Source organism: Bufo gargarizans, unplaced genomic scaffold (assembly GCF_014858855.1).
Source record: "Bufo gargarizans isolate SCDJY-AF-19 unplaced genomic scaffold, ASM1485885v1 original_scaffold_1546_pilon, whole genome shotgun sequence".
Lineage (NCBI taxonomy): Eukaryota > Metazoa > Chordata > Amphibia > Anura > Bufonidae > Bufo > Bufo gargarizans.
In genome coordinates, this window is record NW_025334408.1 from 118407 (window position 1) to 137072 (window position 18666).

The window sequence follows — 18666 nt, forward strand, 5'->3', positions numbered from 1 at the left end:
GGCTGTGGTGCTCACCGGATATCCTGAGGACAGGCCATCAGTATTGTACTCCTGGAAAACCCCCTTAACAGTTATTGCATTGTGTCTGGACACCTGAGGAACCTAATGTCTCTGGAGTTTTCCATGTGCCACCAGTTTTGAGTCTATGTACTGTATAATGTACAGAACTGGGGAGACTTGCACATTAGAAAAGGCTGACAGGACAACCTCCACCATCCTGGCACCATGTTATAGAGGGGCATGACTTACCTTTTTGAGAAGTAGCACATAGCATAGATAACCACCAAGACTAGAACTATTATTACGGATGGAACTATGCCTCTGACGATGAATAGTTCTGGATTTCTCTCTTGACACATATCTAGAAAATGTAGAAGACACAGAATCATGATTACAAACAGAACAGCACGATGCATAACCACAAGTCTTCGATTGCGCTGCCATTGTGAGCTTCATTCGGGGGTAGGGACTGCTGGTGGTGGCGTTAATTTCAATTGTATCTGTGTCCTCAGGCCCCACTGTAGTTCAGGCCGGACCAGGGCTGCAAGCTTGGGGGGAGGCCTGACATGACTAAGTTTGGAAGAAGTCGGATAAGGGGCCACAAAGGGTTAATGGGAGCAAGGGGGGCAGTTTAGATAGTGGGAGGGGTGAAGGCCTTAAAAAGGGGAGTTGGAGTGCAGGAAAGGGGCCATTTTGTAGGGACAGTATAGCAGCAGCAGCCCCCATCCACCCGCCCAAACTGTGGAATTTTGGAGGTGAGTATCTGTTCCTGGGAGGGGGAATATTGGGGTTGGGTTTATGTGCTTCCTACCAGGTGGATTTTGAGATTGGCTGGGCAACAAAAAGGTTTTCGTCATGGTGGTGGAGGTCGTTAGAGTTGGTGTTAATTGTGGCTCTGGCATGGTGGGGAGGGAGTTAAAGGGGGCTCTGGACTCCCCAGGTATTGTATTCAGGGGTGTGATATGGCGGATATCTGTCCAGGTTTGTTGCCCATGGTTACATGGGTCTTCCTCTGAGCTGGCAATTATCGGCTAGAGGTAATTTAATTGAGGGGCAGATATCCATCAGGTTTGGGGCTCCAAGGACCTTCCCCTGTTTCTAAGTTACTTGGTAAGGGTCTTGGTAAGGTTCTGGAGAGGGCCTTCAGGTGAGAAGGCCATGGGAAGGATGTTATTTATATAATTTATGTGTTTGTTTAAAGAGGTTCTCCGGGCTTTTAATATTGATGACCTATCCTCAGGATAGGTAATCAATTTCAGCTGTTTGAAGATGAGGCGTGCGCCGTGCCAGCGCTGCCTCCTTTTCACCGTTTACCTTCTCGCCGTCGCCTCTGCAGTGGTGAGCAGGTGTAATTACACCTAACCGTCCCATTCATTTCAATGGGACGGATCGTTCCTATACAAGTGTATAGGAGCGATCCGGCCTATTGAAATGAATGGGACGGTTAGGTGTAATTACACCTGCTCATCGCTGCAGAGGCGACGGCGAGAAGGTAAACAGTAAAGAGGAGGCAGCGCTGGCACGGCGCGCGCCTCCTCTTCAAACAGCTGATCGGCGGGGGTGTCGGACCCCCGCCGATCTTATATTGATGACCTATAGGATAAGTCATCAATATTAAAAGCCCTGAGAACCCCTTTAATAAAATGACTGCTAAATCCACTTACGGTATTCATGTCTTTCTTGGGGAGGGATTGTGGGAGATGAGATAGGGAGAAACGATATATATTAGTCATGTAAACAAAAGGCAAAAGTGACACCCCCAGAACCCCCATAACAGTGACCTCCATATCACCACACACTGGATGAGGAGACTAATATACAATTCTTACCTGTCTTTGCACTCCCATCGCCTTGTACATTGTCATCATCTACAATAAAAGAAAGGAAGACATGATTATAGGTGACCGGGATATACAGTATAAGACTACAACGTGTACGGATACACAGTGTGTCAAGCAACACAACCATGTTCACACAGGATGTATTGATGCCGATTCTCACTGGTAATTGCCTTTCATCATATGCAGTCCTTTGGTCCCTGGAGATAAGCAGCATTAGCAATGTCTGGCAGCAGCTTATCCCCACTCTGTATGGACATACTGTGGCCAGGAGAGCATGCCGACAGGGCAGAGATGTAACTTAAAGCTCCTCAACTAAAATGCAAACCTGAACTCCCATAACAGTAACACCCACAGTGTCCCTCTAACTTCAACAGTCACAATGCCCCCCGTAACAGTGACAGCCACAGTACCTCTTGTCCTGGGTCTGTGTGCTTGTGGTGGGGGCAGCAATGACCGACTCACAGATTTTAGGGGTTAAGAGTCCAAACAACTTTTATCACCTTGCCTGTCTGGGTACTAACTATACATCAGGTTACCTTATCCAGATACTTCAGATCCAACACAGGTGGAGACCAGGCTTTGCACAGCCACCACAGGTCATGCAGCTTCCAGGTTCTGGTCCTGAATGAGCATTTCAGCCCTGTACTTTTCCCCACAGTAATGATCCAAGCCTCTACACCTGGAATTACTTCATGTTAGGGGAAAATGTTGTACTGGAGTGGGAGGGAATGGCAGGTCTTTCTACCAACCTAGCCACCATTCCATAGAAATCCATGCCAACAAAACACTTTTGCCTTAGCAAACTACACTTTACTGAAAGAACCCAGCTATCCTGGAATACTTTTACCTCTTTTACCCATCTGAGCATTCTGGATGAGATGTGCACCCACTCCAGTACTTTACCAGCCACCAGGATACACCAGATAACAGTAACAATCAGTGGATAGGGTCTAGATGTGAACAGCTTCATCTTATGAACAGATCTCACTCATGCACGACACATCATGGAATCAGTTACACATGAAGGGACAATAGGGGTCATTTTTTAACCCTTATAGCTGGTGGTGAATCTGCCAAAGTTATGAAGAGGCACCGGCGTATCCTGCACCAGTCTAAATGGAAGCCAGTTTCCTTGCTGTCTTAAATTTAGACCATTTTCTACGCCTAAAACAGGCGTACAAAATGATGAATGAGACAGGCCTGCCGGACCGTCCCCTTCCCCGCCCATTATTTTAGACCCGGTGTGCTTTCCGTCATAATAGAAGTCTATGGGAATCATAATAGATCCATCTGGTTTCCATTATGCAGAATGGAAAAAAAGTCCTGTCGACAAGACCTTGTTTTCGGTCTTGCATAACGGAAACCAGACGGACCCGTTATGCTTGCCTTAGACTTCAATTATTACGGTTCAAAATGGAATGCCTCTTAAAGGGTTCTGTCATTTTCCGATATAACCATGTTATAACGGTAATAGTGTTGGGCGAGCACCAAAGTGCTCGGGTAGAACACTTTGCGATGCTCGACCGAGCACAATGGAAGAACCCCAGGCACCCCCTGCTCTGAACAGGGGAGGGTGGCAGGACTTTAGTTTGGCTTAGGAGTCCCTGTTCTGACTCCATATATAGCTATATGCATATATGGAGTCAGTGCTTGGGGACACCCCAGTATATTTAAACCTAATTTCTTTAAAGTTTTTGCTGGGATTTGAACTCCCAATCTTGTACATTAGAGGCAAGGACCTTATCCACTCAGCTATAAAGCTGAGTACTAAACTGTGTCAGAAAAACCTCATAGTAGTTACTGGTGTAGTGAGTACTCCTATTCAGCAGAAGACTTATTCTATATTTCTGTGCAGGTTAACATTAGGGATGAGCGAACTCGAACTGTATAGTTCGGGTTCGTACCGAATTTTGGGGTGTCCGTGACACGGACCCGAACCCGGACATTTTCGTAAAAGTCCGGGTTCGGGTTCGGTGTTCGTCGCTTTCTTGGCGCTTTTGTGACGCTTTCTTGGCGCTTTTTGAAAGGCTGCAAAGCAGCCAATCAACAAGCGTCATACTACTTGCCCCAAGAGGCCGTCACAGCCATGCCTACTATTGGCATGGCTGTGATTGGCCAGAGCACCATGTGACCCAGCCTCTATTTAAGCTGGAGTCACATAGCGCCGCCCGTCACTCTGCTCTGATTAGCGTAGGGAGAGGTTGCGGATGCGACAGTAGGGCGAGATTAGGCAGATTAACTCCTCCAAAGGACTTCACTTGATTAATCGATCGATCTGCAGCTGTGCATCATTGAGCTGCTGAAATTCAAATGCTCACTCACTGTTTTTAGGCTGCCCAGACCGTTTGTCAGTCACTTTTTTCTGGGGTGATCGGCGGCCATTTTGTGTCTTGTGCGGTGCTGCGACCAAGTGCATCCAAGCTGCGACCAAGTGCATTTAACCCTCAATGGTGTGGTTGTTTTTTGGCTAAAGCCTACATCAGGGTGAAGCTGTCACACCAAGTGCATTTAACCAGCAATAGTCTGTTCATTTTTTGGCCATATACTACATCAGGGGCAAGCTGCGCCTGTCACCAAGTGCATTTAACCCTCAGTAGTGTGGTTGCTAAAGCCTACATCAGGGTGAAGCTGTCACACCAAGTGCATTTAACCAGCAATAGTCTGTTCATTTTTTGGCCATATACTACATCAGGGGCAAGCTGCGCCCGTCACCAAGTGCATTTAACCCTCAGTAGTGTGGTTCGTCAAGCTGTGACACCAAGTGCATTTAACCAGCAATAGTCTGTTCATTTTTTGGCCATATACTAAATCAGGGGCAAGCTGCGCCCGTCACCAAGTGCATTTAACCAGCAATAGTCTGTTCATTTTTTGGCCATATACTACATCAGGGGCAAGCTGCGCCCGTCACCAAGTGCATTTAACCCTCAGTAGTGTGGTTGGTCAAGCTGTCACACCAAGTGCATTTAACCAGCAATAGTCTGTTCATTTTTTGGCCATATACTAAATCAGGGGCAAGCTGCGCCCGTCACCAAGTGCATTTAACCAGCAATAGTCTGTTCATTTTTTGGCCATATACTACATCAGGGGCAAGCTGCGCACGTCACCAAGTGCATTTAACCCTCAGTAGTGTGGTTCGTCAAGCTGTGACACCAAGTGCATTTAACCAGCAATAGTCTGTTCATTTTTTGGCCATATACTACATCAGGGGCAAGCTGCGCCCGTCACCAAGTGCATTTAACCAGCAATAGTGTGGTTATTTTTTGGCCATATCCCAGTCTAATTCTGTCACTAAATCCATACCGGTCACCCAGCGCCTAAATACTAGGCCTCAAATTTATATCCCGCTAAATCTCTCGTTACCGCTGTCCTGTTGTGGCTGGGCAAGTTATTTAGTGTCCGTCAAAGCACATTTTTTGTTCTGGGTTGAAATACAATTCCCAATTTAGCAATTTCATAATTTAGTGGTTCCTGCTATATCAGAGCTATTTGAAATCTATCCCTAAAAGGGTATATAATATTCAAGGTGCACATAGGGTCATTCAGAATAACTTCACACACACGCTACTGTGCATTTCCAAGTCTAATTCTGTCGCTAAATCCATACCGGTCACCCAGCGCCTAAATACTAGGCCTCAAATTTATATCCCGCTAAATCTCTCGTTACCGCTGTCCTGTTGTGGCTGGGAAAGTTATTTAGTGTCCGTCAAAGCACATTTTTTGTTCTGGGTTGAAGTACAATTCCCAATTTAGCAATTTCATAATTTAGTGGTTTCTGCTATATCAGAGCTATTTGAAATCTATCCCTAAAAGGGTATATAATATTCAAGGTGCACATAGGGTCATTCAGAATAACTTCACACACACCGCTACTGTGCATTTCCAAGTCTAATTCTGTCACTAAATCCATACCGGTCACCCAGCGCCTAAATACTAGGCCTCAAATTTATATCCCGCTAAATCTCTCGTTACCGCTGTCCTGTTGTGGCTGGGAAAGTTATTTAGTGTCCGTCAAAGCACATTTTTTGTTCTGGGTTGAAGTACAATTCCCAATTTAGCAATTTCATAATTTAGTGGTTCCTGCTATATCAGAGCTATTTGAAATCTATCCCTAAAAGGGTATATAATATTCAAGGTGCACATAGGGTCATTCAGAATAACTTCACACACACGCTACTGTGCATTTCCAAGTCTAATTCTGTCACTAAATCCATACCTGTCACCCAGCGCCTAAATACTAGGCCTCAAATTTATATCCCGCTAAATCTCTCGTTACCGCTGTCCTGTTGTGGCTGGGAAAGTTATTTAGTGTCCGTCAAAGCACATTTTTTGTTCTGGGTTGAAATACAATTCCCAATTTAGCAATTTCATAATTTAGTGGTTTCTGCTATATCAGAGCTATTTGAAATCTATCCCTAAAAGGGTATATAATATTCAAGGTGCACATAGGGTCATTCAGAATAACTTCACACACACCCGCTACTGTGCATTTCCAAGTCTAATTCTGTCACTAAATCCATACCGGTCACCCAGCGCCTAAATACTAGGCCTCAAATTTATATCCCGCTAAATCTCTCGTTACCGCTGTCCTGTTGTGGCTGGGAAAGTTATTTAGTGTCCGTCAAAGCACATTTTTTGTTCTGGGTTGAAGTACAATTCCCAATTTAGCAATTTCATAATTTAGTGGTTCCTGCTATATCAGAGCTATTTGAAATCTATCCCTAAAAGGGTATATAATATTCAAGGTGCACATAGGGTCATTCAGAATAACTTCACACACACGCTACTGTGCATTTCCAAGTCTAATTCTGTCACTAAATCCATACCGGTCACCCAGCGCCTAAATACTAGGCCTCAAATTTATATCCCGCTAAATCTCTCGTTACCGCTGTCCTGTTGTGGCTGGGAAAGTTATTTAGTGTCCGTCAAAGCACATTTTTTGTTCTGGGTTGAAATACAATTCCCAATTTAGCAATTTCATAATTTAGTGGTTTCTGCTATATCAGAGCTATTTGAAATCTATCCCTAAAAGGGTATATAATATTCAAGGTGCACATAGGGTCATTCAGAATAACTTCACACACACGCTACTGTGCATTTCCAAGTCTAATTCTGTTAGTAAATCCATACCGGTCACCCAGCGCCTAAATACTAGGCCTCAAATTTATATCCCGCTGAATTTGAATACAATACATTGGGCCAAATAATATTTTTGTTGTTGTGGTGAACCATAACAATGAGAAAAACATCTAGTAAGGGACGCGGACGTGGACATGGTCGTGGTGGTGTTAGTGGACCCTCTGGTGCTGGGAGAGGACGTGGCCGTTCTGCCACATCCACACGTCCTAGTGTACCAACTACCTCAGGTCCCAGTAGCCGCCAGAATTTACAGCGATATATGGTGGGGCCCAATGCCGTTCTAAGGATGGTAAGGCCTGAGCAGGTACAGGCATTAGTCAATTGGGTGGCCGACAGTGGATCCAGCACGTTCACATTATCTCCCACCCAGTCTTCTGCAGAAAGCGCACAGATGGCGCCTGAAAACCAACCCCATCAGTCTGTCACATCACCCCCATGCATACCAGGGAAACTGTCTCAGCCTCAAGTTATGCAGCAGTCTCTTATGCTGTTTGAAGACTCCGCTGGCAGGGTTTCCCAAGGGCATCCACCTAGCCCTTCCCCAGCGGTGAAAGATATAGAATGCACTGACGCACAACCACTTATGTTTCCTGATGATGAGGACATGGGAATACCACCTCAGCATGTCTCTGATGATGACGAAACACAGGTGCCAACTGCTGCGTCTTTCTGCAGTGTGCAGACTGAACAGGAGGTCAGGGATCAAGACTGGGTGGAAGACGATGCAGGGGATGATGAGGTCCTAGACCCCACATGGAATGAAGGTCGTGCCACTGACTTTCACAGTTCGGAGGAAGAGGCAGTGGTGAGACCGAGCCAACAGCGTAGCAAAAGAGGGAGCAGTGGGCAAAAGCAGAACACCCGCCGCCAAGAGACTCCGCCTGCTACTGCCCGCCGCCATCTGGGACCGAGCACCCCAAAGGCAGCTTCAAGGAGTTCCCTGGCATGGCACTTCTTCAAACAATGTGCTGACGACAAGACCCGAGTGGTTTGCACGCTGTGCCATCAGAGCCTTAAGCGAGGCATTAACGTTCTGAACCTGAGCACAACCTGCATGACCAGGCACCTGCATGCAAAGCATGAACTGCAGTGGAGTAAACACCTTAAAACCAAGGAAGTCACTCAGGCTCCCCCTGCTACCTCTTCTGCTGCTGCCGCCTCGGCCTCTTCTGCTGCTGCCGCCTCGGCCTCTTCCTCCGCCTCTGGAGGAACGTTGGCACCTGCCGCCCAGCAAACAGGGGATGTACCACCAACACCACCACCACCACCTCCGTCACCAAGCGTCTCAACCATGTCACACGGCAGCGTTCAGCTCTCCATCTCACAAACATTTGAGAGAAAGCGTAAATTCCCACCTAGCCACCCTCGATCCCTGGCCCTGAATGCCAGCATTTCTAAACTACTGGCCTATGAAATGCTGTCATTTAGGCTGGTGGACACAGACAGCTTCAAACAGCTCATGTCGCTTGCTGTCCCACAGTATGTTGTTCCCAGCCGCCACTACTTCTCCAAGAGAGCCGTGCCTTCCCTGCACAACCAAGTATCCGATAAAATCAAGTGTGCACTGCGCAACGCCATCTGTGGCAAGGTCCACCTAACCACAGATACGTGGACCAGTAAGCACGGCCAGGGACGCTATATCTCCCTAACTGCACACTGGGTAAATGTAGTGGCAGCTGGGCCCCAGGCGGAGAGCTGTTTGGCGCACGTCCTTCCGCCGCCAAGGATCGCAGGGCAACATTCTTTGCCTCCTGTTGCCACCTCCTCCTTCTCGGCTTCCTCCTCCTCTTCTTCCACCTGCTCATCCAGTCAGCCACACACCTTCACCACCAACTTCAGCACAGCCCGGGGTAAACGTCAGCAGGCCATTCTGAAACTCATATGTTTGGGGGACAGGCCCCACACCGCACAGGAGTTGTGGCGGGGTATAGAACAACAGACCGACGAGTGGTTGCTGCCGGTGAGCCTCAAGCCCGGCCTGGTGGTGTGCGATAATGGGCGAAATCTCGTTGCAGCTCTGGGACTAGCCAATTTGACGCACATCCCTTGCTTGGCGCATGTGCTGAATTTGGTGGTGCAGAAGTTCATTCACAACTACCCCGACATGTCAGAGCTGCTGCATAAAGTGCGGGCCGTCTGTTCGCGCTTCCGGCGTTCACATCCTGCTGCTGCTCGCCTGTCTGCGCTACAGCGTAACTTCGGCCTTCCCGCTCACCGCCTCATATGCGACGTGCCCACCAGGTGGAACTCCACCTTGCACATGCTGGACAGACTGTGCGAGCAGCAGCAGGCCATAGTGGAGTTTCAGCTGCAGCACGCACGGGTCAGTCGCACTACAGAACAGCACCACTTCACCACCAATGACTGGGCCTCCATGCGAGACCTGTGTGCCCTGTTGCGCTGTTTCGAGTACTCCACCAACATGGCCAGTGGCGATGACGCCGTTATCAGCGTTACAATACCACTTCTATGTCTCCTTGAGAAAACACTTAGGGCGATGATGCAAGAGGAGGTGGCCCAGGAGGAGGAGGAGGAGGAGGAAGAGGGGTCATTTTTAGCACTTTCAGGCCAGTCTCTTCGAAGTGACTCAGAGGGAGGTTTTTGGCAACAGCAGAGGCCAGGTACAAATGTGGCCAGACAGGGCCCACTACTGGAGGACGAGGAGGACGAGGATGAGGAGGAGGTGGAGGAGGATGAGGATGAAGCATGGTCACAGCGGGGTGGCACCCAACGCAGCTCGGGTCCATCACTGGTGCGTGGCTGGGGGGAAAGGCAGGACGATGACGATACGCCTCCCACAGAGGACAGCTTGTCCTTACCCCTGGGCAGCCTGGCACACATGAGCGACTACATGCTGCAGTGCCTGCGCAACGACAGCAGAGTTGCCCACATTTTAACCTGTGCGGACTACTGGGTTGCCACCCTGCTGGATCCACGCTACAAAGACAATGTGCCCACCTTACTTCCTGCACTGGAGCGTGATAGGAAGATGCGCGAGTACAAGCGCACGTTGGTAGACGCGCTACTGAGAGCATTCCCAAATGTCACAGGGGAACAAGTGGAAGCCCAAGGCCAAGGCAGAGGAGGAGCAAGAGGTCGCCAAGGCAGCTGTGTCAATGCCAGCTCCTTTGAGGGCAGGGTTAGCATGGCAGAGATGTGGAAAACTTTTGTCAACACGCCACAGCTAACTGCACCACCACCTGATACGCAACGTGTTAGCAGGAGGCAACATTTCACTAACATGGTGGAACAGTACGTGTGCACACCCCTCCACGTACTGACTGATGGTTCGGCCCCATTCAACTTCTGGGTCTCTAAATTGTCCACGTGGCCAGAGCTAGCCTTTTATGCCTTGGAGGTGCTGGCCTGCCCGGCGGCCAGCGTTTTGTCTGAACGTGTATTCAGCACGGCAGGGGGCGTCATTACAGACAAACGCAGCCGCCTGTCTACAGCCAATGTGGACAAGCTGACGTTCATAAAAATGAACCAGGCATGGATCCCACAGGATCTGTCCGTCCCTTGTCCAGATTAGACATTAACTACCTCCCCTTAACCATATATTATTGGACTCCAGGGCACTTCCTCATTCAATCCTATTTTTATTTTCATTTTACCATTATATTGCGAGGCTACCCAAAGTTGAATGAACCTCTCCTGTGTCTGGGTGCCGGGGCCTAAATATATGCCAATGGACTGTTCCAATGTTGGGTGACGTGAAGCCTGATTCTCTGCTATGACATGCAGAATGATTCTCTGCTGACATGAAGCCAGATTGTCTGTTACGGGACCTCTCTCCTCTGCCTGTGTGTGCTGGGCCTAAATATATGCCAATGGACTGTTGCAGTGGTGGCTGACGTGAAGCCTCATTCTCTGCTATGACATGCAGACTGATTCTCTGCTGACATGAAGCCAGATTCTCTGTTACGGGACCTCTCTCCTCTGCCTGGGTGCTGGGCCTAAATATATGCCAATGGACTGTTGCAGTGGTGGCTGACGTGAAGCCTCATTCTCTGCTATGACATGCAGACTGATTCTCTGCTGACATGAAGCCAGATTCTCTGTTACGGGACCTCTCTCCTCTGCCTGGGTGTGCTGGGCCTAAATATATGCCAATGGACTGTTGCAGTGGTGGCTGACGTGAAGCCTCATTCTCTGCTATGACATGCAGACTGATTCTCTGCTGACATGAAGACAGATTCTCTGTTACGGGACCTCTCTCCTCTGCCTGTGTGTGCTGGGCCTAAATATATGCCAATGGACTGTTGCAGTGGTGGCTGACGTGAAGCCTCATTCTCTGCTATGACATGCAGACTAATTCTCTGCTGACATGAAGACAGATTCTCTGTTACGGGACCTCTCTCCTCTGCCTGTGTGTGCTGGGCCTAAATATATGCCAATGGACTGTTGCAGTGGTGGCTGACGTGAAGCCTCATTCTCTGCTATGACATGCAGACTAATTCTCTGCTGACATGAAGACAGATTCTCTGTTACGGGACCTCTCTCCTCTGCCTGTGTGTGTGCTGGGCCTAAATATATGCCAATGGACTGTTGCAGTGGTGGCTGACGTGAAGCCTCATTCTCTGCTATGACATGCAGACTGATTCTCTGCTGACATGAAGCCAGATCTCTGTTACGGGACCTCTCTCCTCTGCCTGTGTGCTGGGCCTAAATATATGCCAATGGACTGTTGCAGTGGTGGCTGACGTGAAGCCTCATTCTCTGCTATGACATGCAGACTGATTCTCTGCTGACATGAAGACAGATTCTCTGTTACGGGACCTCTCTCCTCTGCCTGGGTGCTGGGCCTAAATATATGCCAATGGACTGTTGCAGTGGTGGCTGACGTGAAGCCTCATTCTCTGCTATGACATGCAGACTAATTCTCTGCTGACATGAAGACAGATTCTCTGTTACGGGACCTCTCTCCTCTGCCTGGGTGCTGGGCCTAAATTTATGAAAATGGACTCTTACAGTGGTGGGTGACGTGAAGCCAGATTCTCTGCTATGGGACCTCTCTCCAATTGATTTTGGTTAATTTTTATTTATTTAATTTTTATTTTAATTCATTTCCCTATCCACATTTGTTTGCAGGGGATTTACCTACATGTTGCTGCCTTTTGCAGCCCTCTAGCTCTTTCCTGGGCTGTTTTACAGCCTTTTTAGTGCCGAAAAGTTCGGGTCCCCATTGACTTCAATGGGGTTCGGGTTCGGGACGAAGTTCGGATCGGGTTCGGATCCCGAACCCGAACATTTCCGGGATGTTCGGCCGAACTTCTCGAACCCGAACATCCAGGTGTTCGCTCAACTCTAGTTAACATGTAGCTGTATAGTGTAGTGGTTAACATCCTTGCCTCTAATTATACTCCCAACCTTGTACATTAGAGGCAAGGATGTTAACCACTACACTATACAGCTACATGTTAACCTGCAAAGAAATATAAAATAAGTCTTCTGCTGAATAGGAATACTCACTACACCAGAAACTACTATGAGGTTTATCTGACACAGTTTAGCATTCAGCTTTATAGCTGAGAGGATAAGGTCTTTGCCTCTAATATACTATGGGTTGAGAGTAGGGATGAGCGAACTCGAACTGTATAGTTCGGGTTCGTACCGAATTTTGGGGTGTCCGTGACACGGACCCGAACCCGGACATTTTCGTAAAAGTCCGGGTTCGGGTTCGGTGTTCGTCGCTTTCTTCGCGCTTTTGTGACGCTTTCTTGGCGCTTTTTGAAAGGCTGCAAAGCAGCCAATCAACAAGCGTCATACTACTTGCCCCAAGAGGCCATCACAGCCATGCCTACTATTGGCATGGCTGTGATTGGCCAGAGCACCATGTGACCCAGCCTCTATTTAAGCTGGAGTCACATAGCGCCGCCCGTCACTCTGCTCTGATTAGCGTAGGGAGAGGTTGCGGCTGCGACAGTAGGGCGAGATTAGGCAGATTAACTCCTCCAAAGGACTTGATTAACTGATCGATCTGCAGCTGTGGATCATTGAGCTGCTGATCCTCAATTGCTCACTGTTTTTAGGCTGCACAGACCGTTTGTCAGTCTCATTTTTCTGGGGTGATCGGCGGCCATTTTGTGTCTTGTGGTGCGCCAGCACAAGCTGCGACCAAGTGCATTTAACCCTCAATGGTGTGGTTGTTTTTTGGCTAAAGCCTACATCAGGGTGAAGCTGTGACACCAAGTGCATTTAACCAGCAATAGTCTGTTCATTTTTTGGCCATATACAAAATCAGGGGCAAGCTGCGCCTGTCACCAAGTGCATTTAACCCTCAATGGTGTGGTTGTTTTTTGGCTAAAGCCTACATCAGGGTGAAGCTGTCACACCAAGTGCATTTAACCAGCAATAGTCTGTTCATTTTTTGGCCATATACAAAATCAGGGGCAAGCTGCGCCTGTCACCAAGTGCATTTAACCCTCAATGGTGTGGTTGTTTTTTGGCTAAAGCCTACATCAGGGTGAAGCTGTCACACCAAGTGCATTTAACCAGCAATAGTCTGTTCATTTTTTGGCCATATACAAAATCAGGGGCAAGCTGCGCCTGTCACCAAGTGCATTTAACCCTCAATGGTGTGGTTGTTTTTTGGCTAAAGCCTACATCAGGGTGAAGCTGTCACACCAAGTGCATTTAACCAGCAATAGTCTGTTCATTTTTTGGCCATATCCCAGTCTAATTCTGTCACTAAATCCATACCGGTCACCCAGCGCCTAAATACTAGGCCTCAAATTTATATCCAGCTAAATCTGTCCCTAGTGCTGTAGCTGGGCGAGTTATTTAGTGTCCGTTCAAGCACATTTCTTGTTCTGGGTTGAAATACAATTCCCAATTTAGCAATTTCATAATTTAGTGGTTCCTGCTATATCAGAGCTCTTTGAAATCTATCCCAAAAAGGGTATATAATATTGAAGGTGCACATAGGGTCATTCAGAGTAACTTCACACACACCCGCTACTGTGTATTTCCAAGTCTAATTCTGTCACTAAATCCATACCGGTGACCCAGCGCCTAAATACTAGGCCTCAAATTTAATTCCCTCTAAATCTCTCGTTACCCACCGCTGTACTGTTGTTGCTGGGCAAGATATTTAGTGTCCGTCAAAGCACATTTTTTGTTCTGGGTTGAAGTACAATTCCCAATTTAGCAATTTCATAATTTAGTGGTTTCTGCTATATCAGAGCTATTTGAAATCTATCCCAAAAAGGGTATATAATATTGAAGGTGCACATAGGGTCATTCAGAATAACTTCACACACACCCGCTACTGTGTATTTCCAAGTCTAATTCTGTCACTAAACCCATACCTGTCACCCAGCGCCTAAATACTAGGCCTCAAATTTAAATCCCTCTAAATCTCTCGTTACCGTTGTCCTGTTGTAGCTGGGAAAGTTATTTAGTGCCCGTCAAAGCACATTTTTTGTTCTGGGTTGAAGTACAATTCCCAATTTAGCAATTTCATAATTTAGTGGTTCCTGCTATATCAGAGCTATTTGAAATCTATCCCAAAAAGGGTATATAATATTGAAGGTGCACATAGGGTCATTCAGAATAACTTCACACACACCCGCTACTGTGTATTTCCAAGTCTAATTCTGTCACTAAATCCATACCGGTGACCCAGCGCCTAAATACTAGGCCTCAAATTTAATTCCCTCTAAATCTCTCGTTACCCACCGCTGTACTGTTGTTGCTGGGCAAGATATTTAGTGTCCGTCAAAGCACATTTTTTGTTCTGGGTTGAAGTACAATTCCCAATTTAGCAATTTCATAATTTAGTGGTTTCTGCTATATCAGAGCTATTTGAAATCTATCCCTAAAAGGGTATATAATATTGAAGGTGCACATAGGGTCATTCAGAATAACTTCACACACACCCGCTACTGTGTATTTCCAAGTCTAATTCTGTCACTAAACCCATACCTGTCACCCAGCGCCTAAATACTAGGCCTCAAATTTAAATCCCTCTAAATCTCTCGTTACCGTTGTCCTGTTGTAGCTGGGAAAGTTATTTAGTGTCCGTCAAAGCACATTTTTTGTTCTGGGTTGAAGTACAATTCCCAATTTAGCAATTTCATAATTTAGTGGTTTCCTGCTATATCAGAGCTATTTGAAATCTATCCCTAAAAGGGTATATAATATTGAAGGTGCACATAGGGTCATTCAGAATAACTTCACACACACCGCTACTGTGCATTTCCAAGTCTAATTCTGTCACTAAATCCATACCGGTGACCCAGCGCCTAAATACTAGGCCTCAAATTTAATTCCCTCTAAATCTCTCGTTACCCACCGCTGTACTGTTGTTGCTGGGCAAGATATTTAGTGTCCGTCAAAGCACATTTTTTGTTCTGGGTTGAAGTACAATTCCCAATTTAGCAATTTCATAATTTAGTGGTTTCTGCTATATCAGAGCTATTTGAAATCTATCCCTAAAAGGGTATATAATATTGAAGGTGCACATAGGGTCATTCAGAATAACTTCACACACACCCGCTACTGTGTATTTCCAAGTCTAATTCTGTCACTAAATCCATACCGGTCACCCAGCGCCTAAATACTAGGCCTCAAATTTATATCCCTCTAAATCTCTCGTTACCACCGCTGTACTGTTGTTGCTGGGCAAGATATTTAGTGTCCGTCAAAGCACATTTTTTGTTCTGGGTTGAAGTACAATTCCCAATTTAGCAATTTCATAATTTAGTGGTTTCTGCTATATCAGAGCTATTTGAAATCTATCCCTAAAAGGGTATATAATATTCAAGGTGCACATTGGGTCATTCAGAATAACTTCACACACACACGCTTCTGTGCATTTCCAAGTCTAATTCTGTCACTAAATCCATACCGGTCACCCAGCGCCTAAATACTAGGCCTCAAATTTATATCCCGCTGAATTTGAATACAATACATTGGGCCAAATAATATATTTGTTGTTGTGGTGAACCATAACAATGAGAAAAACATCTAGTAAGGGACGCGGACGTGGACATGGTCGTGGTGGTGTTAGTGGACCCTCTGGTGCTGGGAGAGGACGTGGCCGTTCTGCCACATCCACACGTCCTAGTGTACCAACTACCTCAGGTCCCAGTAGCCGCCAGAATTTACAGCGATATATGGTGGGGCCCAATGCCGTTCTAAGGATGGTAAGGCCTGAGCAGGTACAGGCATTAGTCAATTGGGTGGCCGACAGTGGATCCAGCACGTTCACATTATCTCCCACCCAGTCTTCTGCAGAAAGCGCACAGATGGCGCCTGAAAACCAACCCCATCAGTCTGTCACATCACCCCCATGCATACCAGGGAAACTGTCTCAGCCTCAAGTTATGCAGCAGTCTCTTATGCTGTTTGAAGACTCCGCTGGCAGGGTTTCCCAAGGGCATCCACCTAGCCCTTCCCCAGCGGTGAAAGACATAGAATGCACTGACGCACAACCACTTATGTTTCCTGATGATGAGGACATGGGAATACCACCTCAGCATGTCTCTGATGATGACGAAACACAGGTGCCAACTGCTGCGTCTTTCTGCAGTGTGCAGACTGAACAGGAGGTCAGGGATCAAGACTGGGTGGAAGACGATGCAGGGGACGATGAGGTCCTAGACCCCACATGGAATGAAGGTCGTGCCACTGACTTTCACAGTTCGGAGGAAGAGGCAGTGGTGAGACCGAGCCAACAGCGTAGCAAAAGAGGGAGCAGTGGGCAAAAGCAGAACACCCGCCGCCAAGAGACTCCGCCTGCTACTGACCGCCGCCATCTGGGACCGAGCACCCCAAAGGCAGCTTCAAGGAGTTCCCTGGCATGGCACTTCTTCAAACAATGTGCTGACGACAAGACCCGAGTGGTTTGCACGCTGTGCCATCAGAGCCTGAAGCGAGGCATTAACGTTCTGAACCTGAGCACAACCTGCATGACCAGGCACCTGCATGCAAAGCATGAACTGCAGTGGAGTAAACACCTTAAAACCAAGGAAGTCACTCAGGCTCCCCCTGCTACCTCTTCTGCTGCTGCCGCCTCGGCCTATTCTGCTGCTGCCGCCTCGGCCTCTTCCTCCGCCTCTGGAGGAACGTTGGCACCTGCCGCCCAGCAAACAGGGGATGTACCACCAACACCACCACCACCACCTCCGTCACCAAGCGTCTCAACCATGTCACACGCCAGCGTTCAGCTCTCCATCTCACAAACATTTGATAGAAAGCGTAAATTCCCACCTAGCCACCCTCGATCCCTGGCCCTGAATGCCAGCATTTCTAAACTACTGGCCTATGAAATGCTGTCATTTAGGCTGGTGGACACAGACAGCTTCAAACAGCTCATGTCGCTTGCTGTCCCACAGTATGTTGTTCCCAGCCGGCACTACTTCTCCAAGAGAGCCGTGCCTTCCCTGCACAACCAAGTATCCGATAAAATCAAGTGTGCACTGCGCAACGCCATCTGTAGCAAGGTCCACCTAACCACAGATACGTGGACCAGTAAGCACGGCCAGGGACGCTATATCTCCCTAACTGCACACTGGGTAAATGTAGTGGCAGCTGGGCCCCAGGCGGAGAGCTGTTTGGCGCACGTCCTTCCGCCGCCAAGGATCGCAGGGCAACATTCTTTGCCTCCTGTTGCCACCTCCTCCTTCTCGGCTTCCTCCTCCTCTTCTTCCACCTGCTCATCCAGTCAGCCACACACCTTCACCACCAACTTCAGCACAGCCCGGGGTAAACGTCAGCAGGCCATTCTGAAACTCATATGTTTGGGGGACAGGCCCCACACCGCACAGGAGTTGTGGCGGGGTATAGAACAACAGACCGACGAGTGGTTGCTGCCGGTGAGCCTCAAGCCCGGCCTGGTGGTGTGTGATAATGGGCGAAATCTCGTTGCAGCTCTGGGACTAGCCAATTTGACGCACATCCCTTGCTTGGCGCATGTGCTGAATTTGGTGGTGCAGAAGTTCATTCACAACTACCCCGACATGTCAGAGCTGCTGCATAAAGTGCGGGCCGTCTGTTCGCGCTTCCGGCGTTCACATCCTGCTGCTGCTCGCCTGTCTGCGCTACAGCGTAACTTCGGCCTTCCCGCTCACCGCCTCATATGCGACGTGCCCACCAGGTGGAACTCCACCTTGCACATGCTGGACAGACTGTGCGAGCAGCAGCAGGCCATAGTGGAGTTTCAGCTGCAGCACGCACGGGTCAGTCGCACTACAGAACAGCACCACTTCACCACCAATGACTGGGCCTCCATGCGAGACCTGTGTGCCCTGTTGCGCTGTTTCGAGTACTCCACCAACATGGCCAGTGGCGATGACACCGTTATCAGCGTTACAATACCACTTCTATGTCTCCTTGAGAAAACACTTAGGGCGATGATGGAACAGGAGGTGGCCCAGGAGGAGGAGGAGGAGGATGAGGAAGAGGGGTCATTTTTAGCACTTTCAGGCCAGTCTCTTCGAAGTGACTCAGAGGGAGGTTTTTTGCAACAGCAGAGGCCAGGTACAAATGTGGCCAGCCAGGGCCCACTACTGGAGGACGAGGAGGACGAGGATGAGGAGGAGGTGGAGGAGGATGAGGATGAAGCATGGTCACAGCGGGGTGGCACCCAACGCAGCTCGGGTCCATCACTGGTGCGTGGCTGGGGGGAAAGGCAGGACGATGACGATACGCCTCCCACAGAGGACAGCTTGTCCTTACCCCTGGG

General features: G+C 48.2%; 1 protein-coding gene across 4 annotated transcripts in view; it reads right to left on the reverse strand.

Moving 5' to 3' along the window:
* LOC122923388 overlaps positions 1-18666 on the reverse strand; it is a 110708-nt gene that overhangs the window by 16153 nt on the left and 75889 nt on the right. For all 4 annotated transcript variants that reach the window (XR_006387282.1, XM_044274185.1, XM_044274184.1 and 1 more), the window contains 2 exons: positions 1830-1868; positions 250-361 (listed from right to left, as the gene is read on the reverse strand). Coding sequence is in view for 3 of the 4 variants with exons in the window: in XM_044274185.1 (XP_044130120.1) it covers positions 250-361; positions 1830-1868 (151 nt within the window). In the remaining variant the exon portion in view is untranslated. The remainder of the gene's footprint in view (positions 1-249; positions 362-1829; positions 1869-18666) is intronic.